General features: G+C 47.2%; 1 protein-coding gene across 3 annotated transcripts in view; it reads left to right on the forward strand.

Annotated features, from left to right (window-relative positions):
• Window positions 1–23,454, forward strand: part of UBR2 (ubiquitin protein ligase E3 component n-recognin 2) — a 1,248,744-nt gene that overhangs the window by 614,459 nt on the left and 610,831 nt on the right. For all 3 annotated transcript variants that reach the window (XM_069233963.1, XM_069233965.1, XM_069233964.1), the window contains exon 21: window positions 1,296–1,420. In XM_069233963.1, coding sequence (XP_069090064.1) covers window positions 1,296–1,420 — 125 coding nt within the window. The remainder of the gene's footprint in view (window positions 1–1,295; window positions 1,421–23,454) is intronic.

The raw sequence follows: 23,454 nt of genomic DNA on the forward strand, positions 1-23,454 counted from the left end.
GACCTCACCTGCAAGAAGAAGAAACTCCAAGGAAAAGACTCAGCAGGTGCTGTGACCACAGAAATCTGACACCTAAAGTGACCACTGCACCTCTGACGTCCACAACCCAAGGTGAAGCCAACCAATGCAGTTCCCCGGCTGCCCAGGGACTGAGTCTAGTGTAGTCTCACCCATCTTGGATTCTCCTGAGACGCCTGCAACCTCTGTCTACAGGTCAGGCTTGTGGTGAGAGAAAATCCGACATCTCCAGCAACCACTGCACCTATGACCCCTGGCCCCAGCTGAAATGGGTCACCAGGAACCATGACGTCACCCGGCTCGTAAGGGCTCGTGTCCACCCTGGGTCCATCCCTACCGCACTCCTTGATGACACCTGCAACCTCAACATGCCAGACCCCCTGACCACAAGTGCTCCTGGGCGAGAAAACTTGATGCCTGAAGACACCCCTCCATCTGTTGTCCCTGGGCACAGGCAAAGAGGGCCAAAGGTGCACCCATGTCCCCGAACACTCCAAATCTACTTACTTGCTTGATTCCCCTGACTGGCTTCCTAGCCAGAGCCTGCAGCCTGTTTGTCACGAGTTCCAGCTCCACAGAGAACCATTGAGCACCCAAAGCCTTTACTGTTCCTCTGCACCCAGCTGCCTGGTACGACCTGTTGGTGGGGTTCTGATCAGTGCCCAGTATCTACTTTTGCTTCCTGAGATTGGCTTTATAAGTCGTTGTTAACCCTGTGTTTGCTGAACATTGTCCGCCTTAGGATAACCTTGAGAAAACTCTAAAAATTACATTGTGTTGATTTCTGAAGCTGCAAAGTATTTATGCTTAAAAAAGTTATTTTTCTAAATTGGTCTGAGATTTATTTGTTCAGTGTGTCTCTCATTTATTGTCTCTAGGAGTACAGCAGATGATTAGCACTACCCTCCGATAAGCCTAACTGCTGGCCCACACTACCACAAAATAGAGCATTAGTCCTTTCTACGTGTGTGTGTGTGTGTGTGTGTGTGTGTGTGTGTGTGTGTGTGTGTGTGTGTGTGTGTGTGTGTGTGTGTGTGTGTGTGTGTGTGTGTGTGTGTGTGTGTGTGTGTGTGTGTGTGTGTGTGTGTGTGTGTGTGTGTGTGTGTGTGTGTGTGTGTGTGTGTGTGTGTGTGTGTGTGTGTGTGTGTGTGTGTGTGTGTGTGTGTGTGTGTGTGTGTGTGTGTGTGTGTGTGTGTGTGTGTGTGTGTGTGTGTGTGTGTGTGTGTGTGTGTCTTCAGAAAAGTTCTATTTCTTTAAATTTGTATCTCTAATTTCAGGAGAACGGTACAGTCCAGGAGTAGGGCATGTGAATGCTAAAGATGAGATCAGAAGAGAAATTATTCATCTTTTAAGTATAAAACCAATGGCCCACAGTGAACTGGTGAAAGCACTGCCTGAAGATGTAAGTATTTCCTTTTAAAAAATCCATGATTGTTTAAATTTGTTTTTATGCTAAGGCTCAACTTTCTAGTGTTTTTAAAGATTCTTCTGTGTTCGATAGAGATACCATTGATTTAAGATGTTGCATACTAGCACCATCCTATCTATTTTGAGTAGTTCTTAATGTGCTCCAGCTTAATTCCATTCCTAGCTTGATTCTCTTGGAAATCTAGTAATAGTCCTTGTCTGTGTCCCCCATTGTATTCCATAGTATTCTTCGTTACTTTAAAAGGCCTCGATACTTAGCTTCAAACAAACACTAGCCTTTCTTAGTGCACAGACAGTTCTTGTTTTTCTTCACCCACAAAAATAGTTATGAATGGAGACTGGGCTCATCTTTGTTCTTAATACACTCACTCAAAAATTCTAAGGGTGACTGCATGATCTTTGTCTCAACACCAGTAAACTAGCTTCTGCAAACATGGATCTTTTCACAGACCTGATTGCAACACCTTGCATCATCATTGAGCAATCAGCGAAATGGGCGTTGCCCTTGTATGTCAACTTCATAAACTATGAGAAGGCATTGGATAGTGGGGACAGAGCAACTCTTAGGAAACTCCTCTGCCACTACAGTGTGCCAGATGAACTTGTAAAAATCATCAGGAACTCTTGAGGGAAGGACCTGCAAGTTAGTCCATAGAGGACAACTCACTGAAGACTTCAAAGTGAGGCCCTAAGTCCACTAGAGTTTTTTGCTCTCGCTTTTTTTTTTTCTACTGCCCATTGACTAGATCATGAAGACATCCACATCAAGGAGAAGAAATGGGATACAGTGGACACCTTGGACACAGCTCTGCTACCTGGAATTTGCATATGTCCTTGCCCTACTCTCCTATACCTACTTGCAGATGCAAGGGAAGTCCTACAATGTGACACCCACATCAGCACAACTTGGCCTCAACATCCGCATGTGAAAAAAAACAAGATCTTGAAAGCTAACACGGCGAACATGACTTCAGTCGTTCTTGTAGGCGACGCACTGAAAGAGGTTGAGGCCTTCACCTTCCCTGGCAGTGTCACAGACAAGTAGGGTGGCACAGACGCTAATATCACGACAAGAATAGCGATTCTCAAAGTTTCAATGTCAAGATAATCTGAATTTCATTAAGGACATGGAGGCTGACACTATGCATAAATCCTTTTAATGCCACTGCAATGCACCACTTTAAAGTACATTCCATCATAATGTAAATAATCCAGAACAACACCCTAGCAACAAATAAAAGGTCAGTGCGTGGAACAATCATCCTGTTTTAGAATCTGCAACATTACAAGTAACTTGGAGCTTCTACAAGTAAACGGCAAACTTATACTTCATACAAAATTGCTCACGAACTTGATTCCACTATAGGTTGTCTGTAAAAAGAAAAAGGGTAAACTATGTCGAAGAAATGATGGATTGCAACAAAATCAAAAGATATCTTATCGATCATATTAAAGCACATAAGAATGAGTCAAAAAAATCAGATCTCCCCGCTCTTTTTTTTTGGATACATTTAAATATTGTACATGTTTAAGGGGAGGAGCGGGAGGGGTAATGTCAGCCTTCGTGTCCTTAATGAAATTCAGATTCTCTTGAGATAGAAACTTTGAGAATCAATATTTCATTACAGGCCCGGAGACTTCCATTATGCATGTTGGTAGTTCTCTAACACAACATTAGACGTGCTCAATAGGTTTACAATAAAACTTTGCAAATGTGGTAGCATTAGCCCAGTCAGCTGCTTTCATAATATCCTCAAGCCTTCCACCCTTGTATAAGGCCTGGTGTATAAGGCCTGACTGGCCATTCCACCTCTTAAGGAACGGGCTTGGATTTTTTGTAGATCCACTCATGCCTCCTGCATAATACACTTCACCCATCGTGCAATGATGGCTGTACTAATCGCATTAAATGGTTTAACAAATGAAATCAGCAACTGATTGACACCATTGGTTCTAAACTCAGGCACACGAGTATCGTATTTTCTCATGCAATCAACAACACACAACATTTTGCATGTGGTGAACCTTGGTTAAAAGATTGTGTCAGCCATAGTCTTTGTTCTTCTAGTAATGTGACTCTGAAAGGGTCACAAATTATATTACTTTCCTCTAATGCCTTTACATAGGAAATTCTGTGATGAGAAATTAAACAAGCCAATTTCATAGAAAGTTTTTTAGTTTCTAGGTACCTAATAATTGGCCAGTTTGAGACCATAAAAAGTACCAAATTTACATCCGAAAGGGTCTGATACCCTGGTTTTGGGGGTCTTCTTTGCCTAATGCATTTGAGAACACGGCAAACCAAACCACTCTTACCATTAACCACATTATGACCTGCAGATATGGCAGCTCTATAACAGTTAATTGTCCTATAACCTAGAGCCTTGTCGAACTGAATTACTAGATAGTTCGCTGCCTCGGCTATAGGAGCCTTCACAGGATCCAAGTCCCTTTCCAAGCACCAACTAACTTAGTTTTTCCGGATTCCTTTACATCTGTATCAAGTTCCTGGTCCCCATGACTCCTTGAGGGGTTACGCAGCTGTTCCTGAAAGGCCTGATAGCTCACTAGGTCACCTGACACTTCCCAGACAAGAAGGTTCAAAGTCCCGCTCTGAACTAAAGGGAGTTCTCTTCCATTTACATCTTTTAGGAGACCCTCCGTTGCCTAAAGAAAGAGTGGAATGTTGGAAGTGAATTCCAAAGTCAATGGAAACCATGCTTGCAAGGTCCAAAATGGAGTTATTAGAATAAGGGACCATTTCTCCAGTCCACCTTCTGGAGGGCCCTCTGAATAACTTCAAATGGAAGGAACGCGTAAGCCTTCATTTCTTTCTATGTCTGTAAGAATGTGTCCACTGCTAGAGCACCTGGGTCCAGGATCCAACTGTAATACCTGCTTGTTCAGTTTCCAAACGCTATAGTTCTTTAAAGAACCTTGAATTTCAGTCTGCAGAAACATTCTCCTTCCCAGGTAAATATTCTGGTCTTAAGCTGATCTTGTGCTCTAAGCAAAGTAGCCAAAGTTTATTTGCTAATATAGCTAGACCCATGGATCTGGTACCTCCTAATCGATTGCTATAAGCTACTGAAGAGGCATTGTTCATTTTCAATAGTACAGCTCTGCCTTGTAAATGATATTTGAAATCCATGAGAGCGTACAGCCCCCCAGTCAATTCTAAATAGTTTACATGATGTAACCTCTCTAGATTTTACCATAATCCACCAGTCTCTTGAGGACCCAGATGCGCACCTCATCCAGTCATACATGCGTCCGATTGCAGCCCAAAGTCTGGTGAACAATTGAGAATTGCCCGGCCATTCCAAGCATCCAAATTCTCAAGCCACCAATTCAACTCTTCTGTTTCTGCCTGAACAAGAAAAAACTTGTCCTATACCAAAGGCCCGAATGGAGAGCTGTTGCTTTTATCCATTGGAAAGCACAGTAGTGCAAAGGGCCAGGAAATATTGCTTGTATTGAGGAAAACAATAACCCCAAGATTTTCGCCAGGCCCTTCAAAGATAAAGAATCTCTGCTGAGGACATACCTTATTTCCTTTCTGATCTTCCTTACTTTCTTTAGAGGAAGGAGAAGCAAGACTTTCCCAGTGTCTATAGTGAACCCTAGCAACTCTAATGTATGAGAAGGGGTAAGAATCGATTCATCTTTATTTATTTTAAACCCCAGCTTTTCCAAAAGGGATATTACCAAGTTCAAGTCTGTAGATGACTTTGTGATAATATCAGAATGTTGTCTAGGTATGTGATTAATCTGAAACTTCTTTCCCTTAAATAGGAATCTACTGGTCTTAGTACCTTGGTGAAGCACCACAGTGCTGATGTTAGTCCGAATGGTAGTGCGCAAAATTGATAAAGGCGTTTCTGCCAAAAGAACTGAAGGTATAGTTGAGAATCTAACGCCATAGGGATCGTGAAGTATGCATCCTTCAGGTCTAACTTCACTAGCCAGTCGTCTTTCAGCAACAGAATTCTTAATAGGTAAATATCTTCCATTTTGAAGTATGGTAATCTAGAAACTTGTTCAGTTCCAGAGGTTTATAACAAGTCTCCACCCCTTGTCCTTATTTTCTACCAGAAAAAAAAATACTTGTAAAAACCCTCTCTTCTAACCCTACTTCTCGAATAGCACCTTTGAAAAGCATAGATTAGACTTCTTTCTCTGCAGTCTCCTGTTGTTCTTTCTTGAGTACCATTTCCCTCGCACAGGTTAGTTGTGAGTGAATTTCTAAAAATCCTATTCTGAATCCTTGAATAGTTTCTAACACCCAAGTGTCCTGAATAGTAGTTTCCCAGTTCCTTACAAAAGATTTGAGACATTCCCCCCTCTGTTTCTTAGGAAGAGAAATGGCGTAGGTTGATAACACTCACTTTGGAGAGTGGGAGTTTGCCCATGACCTCTGCTTCCTCTATTCCTTTGGGATCGCCCCCGTTTTATGTAGAAATTGGACTGTGCGTCAGACTAATATCCCCTGGCATATCCTCCTCTTGTTCTTGATGAATTATCAGTATCAGCTGACAGAAAGTCCCCTTCTGCCGGCCCTGCCAAAAACTGGATTAAATACTTTGCGCAAATTAGACTGTGCTTTATCAAGCGTTGTGAATTGGGCCACATTTTCCTTTGCTGTTCACCATGTTGTTGCCGAAGAGTAAGCCTTTAGGGTTTTCTGAACTTTCTCTTTCCGCTAGATCACCAAGTTTTGATTGATCTTAAGGAATACCTCCTTATGCCTTTCAGGCCCTCCTTCACTTTGCCCAAAAGCACCGTGGCTCGTTGACTCCAGCTTCGCAGAAGCTCTAGATCTATTGGCAGACCTTTCACATATGCCTCTTTTGACATGTCAATTATTCTTACCAGAGAACCGACAACATCCAGAAGACTGTCCTGGCAGAGTTTGAGACCTCTCGAGGCCTTTTTTTGGGTCACGCCCTATCTTAAATAAAAATGTAGACAGCTAGGGATCAAGGTTTGGAGTAAGGCATATTATTTTGTCATTTACCCGGCGTGGACATTCTGTTCTGAGTAGGTTTCGTGCCTCTTCTTCAAGTGGGTTTTTAAACCACTTTCTGATATATTCACCCACATGCTCCATAGTCCACCACTCTGAGCTTCTTTGGTGTCTGATGGTCTTTGGAGAAAACATCTCCTCTCCCAATGGGTTTTTGATAGTGTCTTTAGTATATGGGGGTGATTGATCATCAAAGAGGTCATCTGTGTCCAAGTTTCCTTGGTCCAAATCAAGTAGGTATTCATCATCGGATTCCTCCTCTGGGTCTTGATCCCCCAAACTCTAGGTCTACAGTCTCAATCTGAGATTGCAAGTGTCACTCAATTGTTTTATTCGGCTAGTGCCACAAAAGACACCACTTTCTGTGAGGTGCTTGGAATCCGATCGTTCTGAAGGTGTCTCAACCTTCCATCACAGATGAGGGTATAGATTCCCCACTTAAATGTTTTGGTTTTCTCTTCTTCTTTCCGCCTTTAGATTTGGAAATTTCAGTCATCACCAGATATGGAACATATCTCGTAGTTAGGAGTTCTAGACTGTCTCCTACTGCTCATAACTTGATTGATTGTCTCACGAATGCAGGTGCGCATTTTGTGTTGTATGAGCTTTTTATTTAGCCCCTTATTAATATTGCCCTCTGGTATGGCTTGGTGATCCTCAGAGTCAGACCTATTTGTACTATATAGCTCTATATTTTATATCATTTTCTTTTCTCTCTTTTATTTTTGTAATACTATTTGTAAGAGTCAGGAGAGGAACCCTCGAGGTTTAAGAGGCATACATTAAGTAGCACTGATTGCCAAGGTAATAAAGGCAGATATTAAAAAAAGGTAATTGCCAGGATGATTGGTTAATTCACTGTTACCAGAAATACTGAGCGAAGCAAGCCGCCAGCTATTTTGCCTAACGATGCAAGCGATCAACTGTCAATTAACAGCTGATTTTGTGTTTGCATCGCGTTAACGTAGGTAGAAGAAAAGAAATAAGGGGCAATGAGCCCAAAGGAAAATGGCTCCCTGTAAGGAAATGCCTCCTTGGCATGGTTACCCTCTGACTTTTTGCCTTTTGCTGATGCCAGTTCTGACTGTAAGTGTGCTGGGACCCTGCTAACCAGGGCCCACCACCAGTGTTCTTTCCCTAAACTGTACCTTTGTTCCCACAATTGGCACATCCCTGGCACCCAGATAAGTCCCTTGTAGATGGTACCCCTGGTACCAAGGGCCCTGATGCCAGGGAAGGTCTCTAAGGGCTGCAGCATGCATTATGCCACCCCGGGGACCCCTCACTCAGCACATGCACACTGCCTCACAGCTTGTGTGCTGGTGGGGAGAAAATGAGTAAGTCGGCATGGCACTACCCTCAGAGTGCCATGCTCACCTCACACTGCCTGTGTGAAGCCTCAGAGGACTGCCCTGAACCCGAAGGACCAAGAAACTCCTGAGAACAGCGGCACTGTTAAAAAAACAGCAACAGCTTTGCAACTTTAAAAGAAATCACTCTTTCTGCCGGAAGCGTGGGACTTCACCCTCTGCACCCAACGCCCCCGGCTCGAGCTCCAGAGAACGAACACTGCAAGGAGGGCTCCCAGGCGACTGCGACCTCGTGAGTAACCTGCGATTACCCCGCTGGACCCCCCACAGTGACGCCTGCAGAGAGGATCCAGAGGCTCACCCTGATCACGACTGCCTGGAACAAAGAACCTGACGCCTGGACCAAGCACTGCACCCGCAGCCCCCAGGACCAGAAGGAACGGAACTCCAGTGCAGGAGTGACCATCAAGTGACCCTCATCCTAGCCCAGTCGGTGGCTGGCCCGAGAAGCCCTCCTGTGCCCTGCCTGCAGTGCTAGAGTGACCCCAGGGTCCCTCTATTGATTCCTATTGAATACCCAACGCCTGCTAAGCACACTGCACCCGGCCACCACTGTGCCGCTGGGGGTGTGTTTTGTGTGCCTACTTGTGTTACACCCCTTCCCCCCAAAGTGTGCTCTACAAAACCCCGCTGGTCTGCCCTCCTCTGACCTCTGCACCTGACCGGCCCTGTGTTGCTGGTCCGGTGACTTTGGGGTTGCCTTGAACCCCCCAACAGTGGGCTGCCTATGTCCAGGAAAGTGAAGTTGTAAGTGTCTTACTTACCTCAGAAACTTAACCTTACTTACCTCCCCCAGGAACTGTTGATTTTTGCACTGTCTCTACTTTTAAAATAGCTTATTGCCCTTTTAACTAAAACTGTGTATGTTACTGCTCTAATTCAAAGTTCCTTACTTACCTGTGTGGAGTACCCTGCATTTTATGTATTTACTTCAAATCTTGAACTTGTGGTTCTAAAAATAAAGAAAATATATTTTTCTATATAAAAACTATTGGCGTGGAGTTAGGTCTTAGTGTGTGTGTTCCTCATTTATTGCCTGTGTGTGTACAAAAATTGCTTAACACTTCCCTCTGATAAGCCTACTGCTCGACCACACTACCACAGAATAGAGCATTAGAATTATCTAATTTTGCCACTATCTTACCTTTAAGGCAAACCCTTGGACTCTGTGCACACTATTTCTTACTTTGAGACAGTATATACAGAGCCAACTTCCTACACTCCCTCTCTTGTGTTAGCTAGCGAGAATTTCATAAATACTTCCTCAATGCGTGGGCAGGAGACTGCGTCCGCGCAGGCATTAACTGGGTAAAGGAGGTCCTCAGAAAAGGACTAAAACAAGATGGCGTCGGCTGTCAGTGGTTACCGACGATACCTGAGCCGGAACAGCAGACTGCACAGGTTGTGCGCATGCTGAGACGGACGGCCTGCCGATGGTTGAGCCGTTTGGCATGTGCACCAACACACGCACTGGGAGTACAGGGCTTTGAAGATGATCCTCGCGATGCGATCCCACCGGACTGGGGTGCGCCGCGCCGCTAAGATGGGTGGACTGCCGAAAGCTGGGCTTTCGGTGCGTTCACGTTGCGGATGGCTCTGCCACAGGAGGCACCGATGGCCAGAAACCTAATCAGGGTCAGGGTATGGTAACTGGTATGAAATTAAATTGCTATGGTTAAAAAAACGGTTATATCAATAGATTGGCACTAGGAGGGAACACACAAAAGCCCACAAAAGCTAAAATCAACGCAATTTTGTAACTTTTATTTTTTTGTTGCGTTTAAAGTGAATGAGGGAAATAGAAAGTGCTACTTATCTGGCTGAGGAGCAGGATTCAAAAGAGGATGATTGTTCCACGCACGGACCTTTTATTTTTTGCTGTGGTGTTGTTCTGGATTGTTTATATTATGATGTAATGTACTTTAAAGTGCTGCATTGTAGTGGCATTAAAAGGATTTATTCATGATGAAAGCCTCCAGTCCTGTAATAAAACTGGCAAAGCAAGGGTTACCTTCCTTCAGCTAAAGAAGATCTGGAGCTCCAAGGACCTTATGCTGCAAACTGAGATTAGACTTGTTAATAACAGTATAAAATCGAGCCTTCTGTATAGAGCAGAAACATGGAAGACAACAGTGAGTGTCTTCAGCAAAGTAAAGATCTGCAAAACCTGTCTGAAGAAAATCCTCCATATCCGCTGGCCAAACACCCTCAGCAATGGCGACCTATGGCTGCAGACGTTCCAACTCCCTGCTTATGAAGAAATCAGGAAAAGATGCTGGAGCTGGGTAGGTCATACCCTCTGCAAGTCTGCATCAAACACACTAGGCAAGCCCTGACCTGGAGCCCTCAAGGGGAAGGAAAAAAGAAGGCAAAGGAGAGGAGTTACACCCGTAGTCAAATTGAAAGAAAAAGCCAGGACAGAGTTGGCTGCAGAATCCTGGTTGATGGCCTATACCCCAGAGGGGTAGTAGGCATAAGTAAGTTCTCTCAGCACCTCCACATTATTCTCCTTAATTTAATGTGCTTGTGTCCGACAGGCTAGCATAATATCATTTTGAGTGATACTCAATTATTTAATGCCCACATTCGTACATTACCCGACTCTGTGAAGTGCATCTTCCTCGCAGCTTTTGAGATAAAAATGAAAAGTAAACTTAATTGCAGAAATATCAGATGATTTATCATGAGGACAAAATTCTGACATTGACAAACTGTAGTGAAAACCCATTATATCCGTACACTCACAAAACTAATAAATATGAAATTTGTTTCTACAAAGGTGGTTCTGGGCTTTACAACAAAGGTCTTCTAGCTTATTGTAGAGAGCAAATATATAAGTAAGGGCCTTAACACTGTATACAAACTGTGTGTAAATGTTCCTTCAATTACAAATGCCACATGTTTTTCTACTTGGTGGTTTTTATTGATGTTTAAGCAATTTTCTTGTAGATGTCTAGTTGAATGGCTGGACATAACAGATGTTAATTTAGATATGTGTCTTGACAGCAGGTAGTCACTGAACAAGTCGTATACTCACTGAGTCCGTGGAACCTCAGCTTTCTCATCAACAGTCTAGTTTTCTGCTTTGTCGTGTTTTCCTTAATCAAATAATTTGTAGATGACTTACTGTTTTTGTTTGAGGGAGTATTCCCTCTATCTCCTTTACAATTTTCCCTACTCACCACTTTTGTGGCCTTTCTGTGTGTTTACTTGTTTTATTTTTGCTTGTTTACTCCTCCCTTTACCCTTCATGGCGTACAGTGTCCAATTCATTTAGAAATGTAATTTAACATTGACTGTGTGGATATACACCCTGATGTGGAGGCTGAAAGGTGAGCCTGATTAAAACCTGTTTGGTTAGCATATGGGCTACATAGAATCGAAGAAGGATTTGCATTGTGTTTTGGGTTACCATGTATTTTGGGTCCCATGTATTTCTGTGCATTCCCTGCTTATCGCGAAGTGTATATTTTGTGTGTAGATATCTCCAAGTGGATATATATACCAATGTTAGTATAGTAGTAGTAGTATTGTAATAAAGAATACATTATTTTTGCAACCCCTGGTGTGATTCTTTCTTGTGTGACAATCACTGACTGACTACTGTGGTACTGTAAGTGCTTTACACTCCTCCTTGATAAGCCTCAGCTGCTCTCCACAGCTGCCCCTAGAGAGCTTTGGTTATGTGGGCACCAAATCTATCTGATAGAGACTTCTAGTTGTATATTCCTTACCTTAGAATTTCCACCAGGTGTCAGACTGGATCCGGGGATTTATTTTTAGCAGTACCCCTGTGCACTGTCAGGTGGTGTCGGTTGACTCCGTGGGTGTCGTGCCATCGTTGTTGCTGTGATGACGTCACAGTTGTTTAAAGGCACCACCCCGTCAGGCTGATGGCAGTTTTTTTCATTCCGCGCCAGCCTATGCGCAATTCCAGAGAAGAGCTACCCTAGTCATTTTTTAACTTAATGCGACACTTTTGTCGAATACTTTTTTGATGAGTTTTGGATGCATTGAGGGATGTCCCGGAAGACCGGTTTTAAACCCTGCGACCCCTGTCACCAAATGATGTTGATGATGGATCCGCATCTCGTCTCCCTTTGGTGTCTGGAGCGCGAGCACGACCCAATGTTGTGCTCCCAGTGTCAGGCCATGAACCTGAAGGCTTTGAGGAAGCGGTACCTGAAGCGGCCCGGCAGTCAACTCAACGCCGCTCCCGGTCTTGTTAGAGAGGAAGGGCATGAGACTGGTTGCGGAGTCATTGCCTCTCCTCTTTGTCCAAGTCATCGGGATGATTGGGACTTCACCCCGTCTCTCGGACGATGAGGCATAGGAAGAGCCTCAATGCTCTGGGTTTCTGCCTTCTGAGCCTGCATCTGGGTCGGCTCTGCACCTCCCCGACTCTCCGGGAGCCACTCAGTTAAAAGAGTTCTATGAGGCTATACGCCTCATCTTTGGGTAGACCGACCCACCCTCAGCACGGTAAGGCCCAGGATAGTCGGTCAGGGCCCCCTTGGGTTCCACAACAGACGCTTCGGCCCCTGGCTCCAAGGGACATTTCCGGATCCGCTCTTGGATCCATCTTGATACGGGTCATGCCAACGCAACCTTTCCTGATGCGGGATAGATGTCGACGCGCCCGACGTCAGTTAGGACCACAATCGACGTCGATCCTATGCTCATTCCATAGCTGGAATGGCATCACTCAATGCCAATTCAATTTTCCCTGGGCTCTCCTGGGCCCAGGGCAGATCTAGACCCTTCTTTCTATTGGTATTTAGATGTAGGGATAGTGTAGATGGGCCAATGGACCTTTTAGAATACCAGCTTGACCCTGACATGGACAGGGTTCAGGATTTGGGTTATGCTAGCGGGCTACCTGTCCTGACTGGCATACTTTCTCCCCCTACGGTGGCTACGGAGGAGGAGGGAGCTTCATACTCCAGGGTGGTAAGAAGGGCTGCTGAAGTTTTGGACCTCGAGCTTCCTTCTGTGGAGTTCAGGACTAGCCTCCTGACCGGAGTGCTTCAGCCTGGGGCTTCCAATTTGGAACCCCTCCTTCCCTTTATTGAAGCCATTACGGATGTCTTGCCAGGTACCTGGTCCAATCCCAGCACAGGGGCTCCTGTGAAATAGGGCAGTTGCCCGCCGCATCAGCCTGATCCAACATCCTATGCCTGAGGGCTTTGTGATCCAGGCTTCTTCATCATCTGGCGCATTCCCTTTCGCTTCCCTGGATAGGGAATCAAAAAAGCTGGATAGCTTTGGGAAGAAAATGTTTTCTTCCACAAGTCTAGTGCTGCTGTCTGTGAACAGTGCATGCCTTTTGGGACGATTCTCCCATATTCTCTGGGATACAGTTGCTCAGGTGCTGCCTCTACTCCCGGAGGAGGCCCGGGTGGTTCTCTCCCTAGCTGTTAGGGATGGGAGAGATGCAGCAAAGTTAATGATTCGTTGTGAACTGGATACGACCGACTCACTAGGTAGATCAGTTGCATTAACAGTGGCCTCGAGGAGCCACACCTGGTAGAGGATGTCTGGCTTTTCAGGGAATGTTCTCTTTAAAGGACATGTCCTTTGATGGCATCCGTCTCTTCGGAGACAAAGCGGACTCAACGCTCGAGCGCTTCAAGGGTTCCCGGGCTACGGCTTGGTCCCTTGGCCTCGTAGCAGCTCCTCGCTTCCCACAGTATGCTTTTTGCCCCATTCAAAGCTACAGAACCCAACGGCGTTCATTTCCTCCGACCACTGGACCTGCGCATGCTTCACAGCCTCTGCGTGGACGCAGGATCCCATGTGCTCGTGCATCAGGGAGCCATTGGTTCACCCAGTTCACCCCGTCCTCTCTTCTGCCTCTAAGCCTTCCTAGTCGGTTGGAACATCTGGGACCAGATGGCGGCAGGATCCACCATCACCTGCCCCACTGACCACGGACAGGTGGGTGTTGCAAATAGTCCGAAGGGTCTACTCCTGCCCCTTTGAGACCTCCCTTCTGGCCATGCCATCATCATTCGATCATCTGTCGGATTATCATTTGGCACTTCTTTGCTAGGAAGTCACGGCTCTCTTGGCCACGGGGAGCCATAGAGAAGGGTCCGTGTGGTTGGTATTCTCGCTACTTTCTGGTGCCCAAAAAGGACAAGGGCCTTCACCCTATCTCCAGTCCCTCAATCTCTTCCTCAAGAAGGAGAAGTTTAAAATGCTAACTCTAGCTCAGGTCCTTTCTGCTGTGGACCCTGGAGACCGGATAGTAGCGTTTGACTTATTTCCACATTCTTGTCCTGCCGGCCCACAGATGTTACTTGCGCTTCGTGGTAGATTACGAGCACTTTCAATTTACCATGCCCACTTTTGTCCTTACCAGCGCCCCTCGGGTGTACACAAAAGTGATGGCGGTGGTTGCAGCCCATCTTCGCAGCTTAGGGGTTTCAATCTTCCCCTACCTTGACAACTGGCTGTTGAAGGCGACCTCGCCCCAGGCTGTCATCTCCCACCTCCAGACTACATCAACCCTCCTGCGTTCGCTGGGGTTCACTGTAAATGTGCTGAAGTCACACCTGATTCCCTCTCAGATGCTCTCTTTCATTGGAGCTGTTCTGGACACAGTGCAGTTTCAGGCTTATCCTCCTTAAAATTTTGTCTGTGATCCCGGTGTTTCTGCCTTCATCCTTGATTTCGGTGAGAATGACTCTGAGGCGGCTTGGCCTTATGGCCTCCTGCATACTGCTGGTTCAACATGCCAGATGGCATATGCAGGTTCTGCAGTGGGGCCTGAAGTTCCAGTGGGCGCAGTATCAGGGGAATCTCTCTGACAAGGTCCAGATCTCAAGGAGACTGCACTAGATCTGCTGTGGTGGCTATTGAATCTAGTTTGGGTCAACAGCTGATCTCTCTGCCTTCCCCAACCAGATCTCACAGTAGTGACAGATACGCCACTTCTGGGATGGGGCAGCCACATGGGAGAGGTGGAGATCAGAGACCTCTGGCCTCCGGCGGTGTCCGAACTCCACATCAACCTTTCGGAGCTCCGGGTGATACGACTTGCATTGAAAGCATTCCTTCCCTATCTTGAAGGGAAAGTGGTGCAGGTGTTCACAGACACCACTGTCATGTGGTACTTGTAGGAAGTTGGCTCTGTATGTACTATTTCAAAGTAAGAAATAGCATGCACAGAGTCCAAGGGTTCCCCTTAGAGGTAAGATAGTGGCAAAAAGAGATAATTCTAATGCTCTATTTTGTGGTAGTGTGGTCGAGCAGTAGGCTTATCAGAGGGTAGTGTTAAGCATTTGTTGTACACACACAGGCAATAAATGAGGAACACACACTCAAAGACAATTCCAGGCCACTAGGTTTTTGTATAGAAAAATATATTTTCTTAGTTTATTTTAAGAACCACAGGTTCAAGATTTACAAACAATACTTTAAATGAAAGGTACTTCACTTAGGAACTTTAGGAACTTTGAATTAGCAAAATAGCATATACAGTTTTCACTCAAATGGCATATAGCTATTTTAAAACTAGACAGTGCAATTTTCAACAGTTCCTGGGGGAGGTAAGTGTTTGTTAGTTTTGCAGGTAAGTAAACCACCTACGGAGTTTAAAGTTGGGTCCAAGGTTGCCCACCGTTGGGGGTTCAGGGCAACCCCAAAGTTACCACACCAGCAGCTCAGGGCCGGTCAGGTGCAGAGGTCAAAGTGGTGGCCAAAACGCATAGATTTCAATGGAGAAGGGGGGTGCCCCGGTTCCAGTCTGCCAGCAGGTAAGTACCCGCATCTTTGGAGGGCAGACCAGGGGGGTTTTGTAGGGCACCGGTGGGGACACAAGTCAGCACAAAAAGTACACCCTCAGCGGGCGGGTGCAGTGTGCCAACAAGCGTCAGTTCGCAATAGGTTTCAATGGGAGACCAAGGGGTCTCTTCAGCGATGCAGACAAGGGGGGGCTCCTCGGGGTAGCCACCACCTGGGCAAGGGAGAGGGCCACCTGGGGGTCGCTCCTTCACTGGAGGTCGGATCCTTCAGGTCCTGGGGGCTGCGGATGCAGTGTCTTTACCAGGTGTCGGGTCTTTGAAGTAGGCAGTCACGGTCAGGGAGAGCCTCGGGATTCCCTCTGCAGGCGTCGCTGTGGGGGCTCGGGGGGGGTCATCTCTGGCTACTCACGGTCTCGTAGTCACCGGGGAGTCCTCCCTGTGGTGTTTGTTCTGCACAAGAAGAGCCGGGGGCATCGGGTGCAGGGTGCAAAGTCTCACGCTTCTGGCGGGAAACGTGTGTTGTTTCAAAGTTGCTTCTTTGTTGCAAAGTTGCAGTCTTTGTGGAACAGAGCAGCTGTCCTCAGGAGTTCTTGGTCCTTCTAGATGCAGGGTAGTCTTCTGAGGCTTCAGAGGTCGCTGGACTCTGTGGAACGCATCGCTGGAGCAGTGTCTTTAGAAGTGGGGAGACAGGCCGGTAGAGCTGGGGCGAAAGCAGTTGGTGTCTCCGTCTTCTCTGCAGGTTTTTCAGCTCAGCAGTCCTTCTTCGTCTTAGGTTGCAGGAATCTATCTTGCTTTGTTCTGGGAGCCCCTAAATACTCAATTTAGGGGGGTGTTTAGGTCTGGGGGGTTAGTAGCCAATGGCTACTAGCCCTGAGGGTGGCTACACCCTCTTTGTGCTTCCTCCCTGAGGGGAGGGGGGCACATTCCTATCCCTATTGGGGGAATCCTCCATCTGCAAGATGGAGGATTTCTAAAAGTCAGAGTCACCGCAGCTCAGGATACCTTAGGGGCTGTCCTGACTGGCCAGTGACTCCTCCTTGTTTTTCTCATTATCTCCTCCGGCCTTGCCGCCAAAAGTGGGGCCGTGGCCGGAGGGGGCGGGCAACTCCACTAGCTGGAGTGCCCTGGGGTGCTGTAACAAAGGGGGTGAGCCTTTGAGGCTCACCGCCAGGTGTTACAGTTCCTGCAGGGGGAGGTGAGAAGCACCTCCACCCAGTACAGGCTTTGTTACTTGCCACAGAGTGACAAAGGCACTCTCCCCATGTGGCCAGCAACATGTCTGGTGTGTGGCAGGCTGCTAAAACTAGTCAGCCTACAATGGTAGTCGGTTAAGATTTCAGGGGGCACCTCTAAGGTGCCCTCTGGGGTGTATGTTACAATAAAATGTACACTGGCATCAGTGTGCATTTATTGTGCTGAGAAGTATACCAAACTTCCCAGTTTTCAGTGTAGCCATTATGGTGCTGTGGAGTTCGTGCATGACAGACTCCCAGACCATATACTCTTAAGGCTACCCTGCACTTACAATGTCTAAGAGTTGGCTTAGACACTGTAGGGGCATAGTGCTCATGCACTTATGCCCTCACCTATGGTATAGTGCACCCTGCCTTAGGGCTGTAAGGCCTGCTTGAGGGGTGACTTATCTATACCTGTAGGCAGTGTGAGGTTGGCATGGCACCCTGAGGGGAGTGCCATGTCGACTTAGTCTTGTTATCACCACTAGCACACACAAGCTGGCAAGCAGTGTGTCTGTGCTGAGTGAGGGGTCCCCAGGGTGGCATAAAACATGCTGCAGCCCTTAGAGACCTTCCCTGGCATCAGGGCTCTTGGTACCAGAGGTACCAGTTACAAGGGACTTACCTGCATGCCAGGGTGTGCCAATTGTGGAAACAAAAGTACAGGTTAGGGAAAGAACACTGGTGCTGGGGCCTGATTAGCAGGCCTCAGCACACTTTCAAATCATAACTTGGCATCAGCAAAGGCAAAAAGTCAGGGGTAACCATGCCAAGGAGGCATTTCCTTAGAGTACTGCAACAAGCAGGGTGGAATGGGGTCGTGGACCCTTTGTGAAGAGGCTCTTTACCTTTGGACCTGGCTGGAACGTCAGGGCATTTCACTGGTGGTTCAACATCTGGCAAGCTCTCTGAATGCCAGAGCAGACAAACTCAGCCGTCCACGCATTGTCGATTACAAATGGCGTCTCATCCGGAGGTGGCGTAAGGTCTCGTTCAGCAGTGGGGAGAGCCTTGGTTAGATCTTTTCGCCTTTGCAGAGAACGCGCAATGTTAGTTGTTTTGCACATTGGCGTTTCCAAGGCGGCACTCACCCTGTGACGCTTTTCGTCACAAGTGGAGCTCAGACTTCCTTTATGCCTTCCCGTCCATATTACTTCTGCTTAGAGTTCTGAAGAAGATCAGGCACGACCGGACCCAAGTAATCCTGGTGGCTCCAAACTGGGCACAAAGAGTCTGGTATCCCAAGCTATTAAGCATCACCATCCTTCCTCCGATCAGACTGCCCCTTCGGGAGGATCTTCTCTTGCAGCAGCAGGGGATGGTCTTTCACCTGAACCTGTCCAGTCTCCTCCTCCTTGTGTGGAGATTGAGCTGCGGCAATTGACAGCTTTTGACCTTCCGTCCGAAGTCTGTGATGTTATCTTGGCAGCCAGGCGTCTCTCCACCAAAACGGTATAGCCTGCTATTGGAACATGTTTGTGGCATGGTGTATCAACAAGTCTGTTGAACTCTTTCTGTATCTCTCTGAGGTTCTCCTCTTCATTCTCGCTCTTGCTCAGCAGGGCTCTGCTCTGGGCACCCTCAAGGGTTATTTGCCATCTCTGCCTTTTTAAGGCTGCAAAACAAAACTTCTCTATTCAAATCTCTAATTGTTGGAAGTTTTCTTAAAGGACTCGCCTATGTTCCTTCCTATCCCGTTCATAATGCCCCAGTGGGATTTGAAATTAGTCCTTACATATCTCGTATGTGCACTTTTCGAGCTGCTCCACAACTGCCCCCTGCGTCTCTTGACTCTTAAAACTGCCTTCTTGTTTGCTATCACCTCTGCTCGCGGAGAGTGAGTGAGCTCCAGGCTCTTTCTTAGAAGTCACCATTTCTGGCTATCCATCCTGACAAGGTGGTGCTTCATACAAGGGCTTTTTCATTCTCAAATTGGTGACACTTTTTTATGTAGGCCAATCAATCACCATGCCTACTTCTTACTGCACTCCCACTTCCCTCTCATGAGGAGAGACTCCACCACCTGGATCCAAAAAGAATGTTGGCGATCTATCTAAATCATACCCAGGATTTCCGGGTGAACAATCAATTCTTTGTGGGCTATGCGGTTATGAAGAAAGGAAGGGCTGTGCATAAGAGGACCATCTCACGATGACTAGTCCTCTGCTCAAAAGGCAACCCCCTGAGAGCAACTGCTGCTACCACATCGTTAGCATGCAGAGTTCCAGTCCTGGATATCTGCCAGGCAGCGACGTGGACATGTCTGCACATGTTCACTAAAAAGTACTGCCTGGATAGTAAGGTCCACAGAGACGGCTGCTTCAGCTGTTCTGTCCTGCAGGACATTTTGGTGTGATCTTAGTTTGCAGCCCACCACCGGAGATGGTATTGCTCGGGTATCTAGTCTAAGGTAAAGAATCTGCAACTAGAAGTCTCTATCAGATGAACAAGTTACTTACCTTCGGTAATTATATATCTGGTGGAGACATATTCTAGTTGCAGGTTCCTTAGCAACCTGCCCATCCTCCCCACTTTGCAAACTGATTTCTAGGGAACGGAACTTCCCTTTAAGCCCATGGTGGGGCGACCAGAAGAAAAATAATGCTTCTAAATCTCAGGAGAAGGTTTGGAAAAAACCTGAAGATAAGAAGAAAGAGTCTTTTTCGGGACCACAGAATTCTAAGGTTGGGGTCCAAGTCCTCCTCCTCTTCTAAAAAGAAACCCTGGTGCTTTTTATTTAAGGACAAGTGCCATAGGACAGGTGATAGCAACTGTCTTCAGAGAAACACCAAGAGTATTTCTACTCCCACTAGTCCCCCTGCAATAGCACTGGTAGTAGTACCACAATCAAGAGAGTATCTGGATTCAACTTGGGTAATGCAGTGGACTCTGTCTTAGTCAGAGAAACCACTGAGGCTGTCCTAATATCAGAGGGTGGCATTGACGTTGCCACTCTTGCTGCCTGGCTTCCTAGTTTGAGGAAATACAGGCAGCTTCCCCTCATACATGGTTTTTGAGGCAGAAGCTTACAGGGATACAGGTGCAAGTGTCACCATGGTGACTGAAAAACGGGTGTAAGCTGAGGAAATCCTACTTGGGCAAAATTACCAAATAATCAATGCCGATAACATCAAAAAGTGCCACCCTATGGCAGTTGTTAACTTTATCTGGGATGGGGGAAGGGAGGCATTACTGGCCCTAAAAAAGTTGTAGTGTCCTCTTCTATTCCTACAGAATGTCTTATGGGCAGTGATTGGAAGACCTCAGCCTGGGCTGCAGTGGGGTTACAGGCCCATACAGCACTGCTTGGCATCCCTGAAAGTGTCTTTGTAACTGTAGGAAAGTGCCCTCTTTTTGGCATGGTTACTGTAGGAAAGTACCCCCTTTTTGGCATGGTTACTCCCACTTATTTCTTGCTGTCAGTGTGTTTTGACTGTGTTCCCTGGGATCCTGCTAACCAGGACCCTGGGATCCTGCTAACCTGGACCCCAGTGACTGTGCTCTCTCCCTCTAACTTTGGTTGTTACTGAGTTTGTACTTCCCACAATTGGCAAACTGGTACCTCCACATAAGTCCCTAGTATATGGTACCTAGGTACCCCCGGGCACCTGGGGATCCCATGGGCTGCAGCATGTATTATGCCACCCATGGGGGGCCCATGTAAAATGTGCCTGCTGGCCTGCCTTTGCAGCCTATGTGCAACCTTCACTTCAGGTCACTGTAAGTCACCCCTACGTCAGGCCCTCCTAGCCCAGTGGGCAGGATGCAGGTAACTGTGTGTGAGGCCCCCTGCATGAGCACAGGTACCCCTACGAACTCCACCTCCATTTTCCTGGACTTCGTAAGTGCAGAGATGGCATTTTACGCGTGTACTGGACATACGTCACTACCTGTGTCCAGCTACCTAATGGTAACTCCGAACCTGGGTATATTTGGTGTCAAACATTTGGGAATCAGCCACCAATACTGTTTCCAGTATTGGTTGAATGATTCCATGCACTCTGGGGGCTCCTTGGATGACCCCCGGCTTTGCTTTTACCAGTTTGCAGGGTTTTCTAGGCAGCCTGTGCTGCTGCCATCCTACAGACTGGTTTCTGCCCTCTTGCTGCTTGAGCAGCTCACGCTGAGGAAGGCAAAACAAAGGATTTCCTATGAGAGTGGGAGGCAACACCCTCTCCCTTTGGAAATAGGTGTTAATTGGCTCAGGAGGGGTAGCCTCCCCAAGCAACCGGAATGCTTTGACGGGCGCATTTGGTGTCCTCTTTGCATAAACCGGTTTGCACCAGTCCAGGGACCCCCAGCCCCTGTTCTGGTGCGAAACTGGACAATGGAAAGGGGAGTTACCACGCCCTTGCCCATCACCACCCTAGGGAGCGTCTGAGTGGCCAGTTCAGGCGGGTGATGTCACAGCCCCCTCCTGCTTGGTGGTCACCCTGCTAAGTGACCAATCCCTCTTCCTGGGCTATTTAGGGTCTCCCTCTTGGGGTGTCCTCTGATTCGACTTGCAATATTCCATCAGGATTCCTCTGCATCGTTACCTTCCACTTCTGGCCACCGAGACTGCAACTGGACCCTCCAGGAACCGACAGTGTGCAACTCCAGTGACAACTCTGTTTTGCATCATTGTTTCTCTGACTACTTCTAGCAACTGCAATATTTCCATGCCTCTGCATCCTTTGAGGGGAACGAGTCTTCAGCCTGCCCAAGAGCAAGAAGGAATCTCACTTGAGGTAAAGGAATCACTCCCCTGCGTCCACAGGCACCAACTGCAACGACGTCCAGCTGCATGAATCTTCTTTCCTGCAAAACTGCGTGAATCCTGCAGCACAGATGGTGGTCTGGAGTGGTCCCCTTGGTCCTCTCTATCAGCTGTCCAAGTTGGGAGAAGGTAAGTCCTTGCATCTCCATGCAGAACAGTACCCGTGTGAACCCCGACTCTCTCAGTTACCAAGGCTTGTTGGCTCTCCTTCCAAGGGATCTTCAGGCTCCGAGTATCCCCGGCCTCCAGCACTCTTTCCTGCAAAACAAAGTCTGCTGCCTGCTGCTCCAGCATCGTGAGACTCCTCTCCATGTATGCTGAGTGGGCCTCACTGCGACTTGTGTGCCTGCTACCTGTGAGTTGCCTGTGGGTACTGCATCCTCGACTTCAGACTCTCCTCACTGCTGGGACTCCCCTCCTTGGGTTGAGTTCCTCTGGACCTTACTGGTCCCCAGCATCTCTACAACTCTTCGTCTGCAGCTCTTGCCTTTGCCAAGCCTTGTTGGTGTTTTTTCCACACCACTGACCAACTACAACGCTGCTTCTGACATGGGACATTGACTGCATCACTCCTGGAACTCTTCTCCTGCTCCTTTGCTGCACAACTGACTGTCTTAACCTTTAACCTGGTCCTGCAACTCCAGAAGGGTGGGTAGTGGCTGCTGTTCCAGCCAGACACTTTAACTTGACTTGGTCCCTTTCATTTGCCAGTCCTCTTCTGTCAGGATCCACCTTTGGTTTCTTCCTGTCTTGCTTGGGTCTTGCACAGTCCTTTTTCAAAGTTTACCTGTGGACATGGGGGAAAATAACAGTATTTACCTCTTCTCCTGGTCGGTTGGAGACACCCTGGTACTTACCTTTTGGGGTTCCTAGTTCCTCCAGCTCCCCTCTACCGATTCCACTTCTTTGGGTGGGGAACTGACTTTCGCATTCCAGTTACTGAATGTACGGTTTGGTCTCTCCCTAGGGTCTCTATTATCCTCTGTCATTTCACTGTTTTCTATTGCTTTCTATGCCAATTCCTGACTTCTAGTGTGTATATAATAGTGTGTTTACTCACCTACTAGTGTAGTATTGTCTACACAGTATTCTTGTAGTTGTGTTACCATAATAAAGTACCTTTATTTTTGTAAAACTTGATATTTCTTTCTTGTGTGTAAGTGCTGTGTGACTATAGTGGTAATGCATAAGCTTTGTATGTCTCCTGGATAATACTTTGCTGCTCATCCACAGCTACCTTTAGAGCGCCCTGGCTTCCTATACACTGATTACACCTCACTAACAGGGGATACCTGGACCTGGTACAAGGTGATAACTCCATAGGTGCTCACTACACACCAGGCCATCTTCCTACAGTAGCTACAGGAGCCCAGGTCAGAAAAAAGGGAGAGCAAGGAGCTCTGGAGCCTGGAATAATATCCCAGGAGGCTCCCAAGAAGAGAGGGAGGAAGAGTAAAAAGTTACCCTCTACCCAGACCTCATGTGAGGACGAGTCTGACAGGGAGATGATACTTCCCCTTGTGAGGCTCCTACACCAGAGGAGCTTGGGCCTGACATGGCAGAGCTTTTTGGGTGCAGGGGGGCTTCCAGGGAGGAATTGAGACATAAATCCTGCTCTTCTATTGAAGGGCTCAAACAGCAAGCTGCTGCAGAAGAGGCAGGAGATGTCATTGGATGCCACAGGATCTACTGGGAAAATGGCCTCCTTTACTCTGAGGCTAAGGACCCCAAACCTGTAGGCTACCAGGAGGTTGGTCATACCTCAGAGGTTTAGGTAGTTCATATTGACCGTAGCTCATGACATTCCACTTGCAGAACACTTTGGGCAAAGTAAGACTTGGGACAGACTTGCTCCACACTTACACAAGCG

The sequence above is a fragment of the Pleurodeles waltl genome, chromosome 5, assembly GCF_031143425.1.
Source record: "Pleurodeles waltl isolate 20211129_DDA chromosome 5, aPleWal1.hap1.20221129, whole genome shotgun sequence".
NCBI lineage: Eukaryota > Metazoa > Chordata > Amphibia > Caudata > Salamandridae > Pleurodeles > Pleurodeles waltl.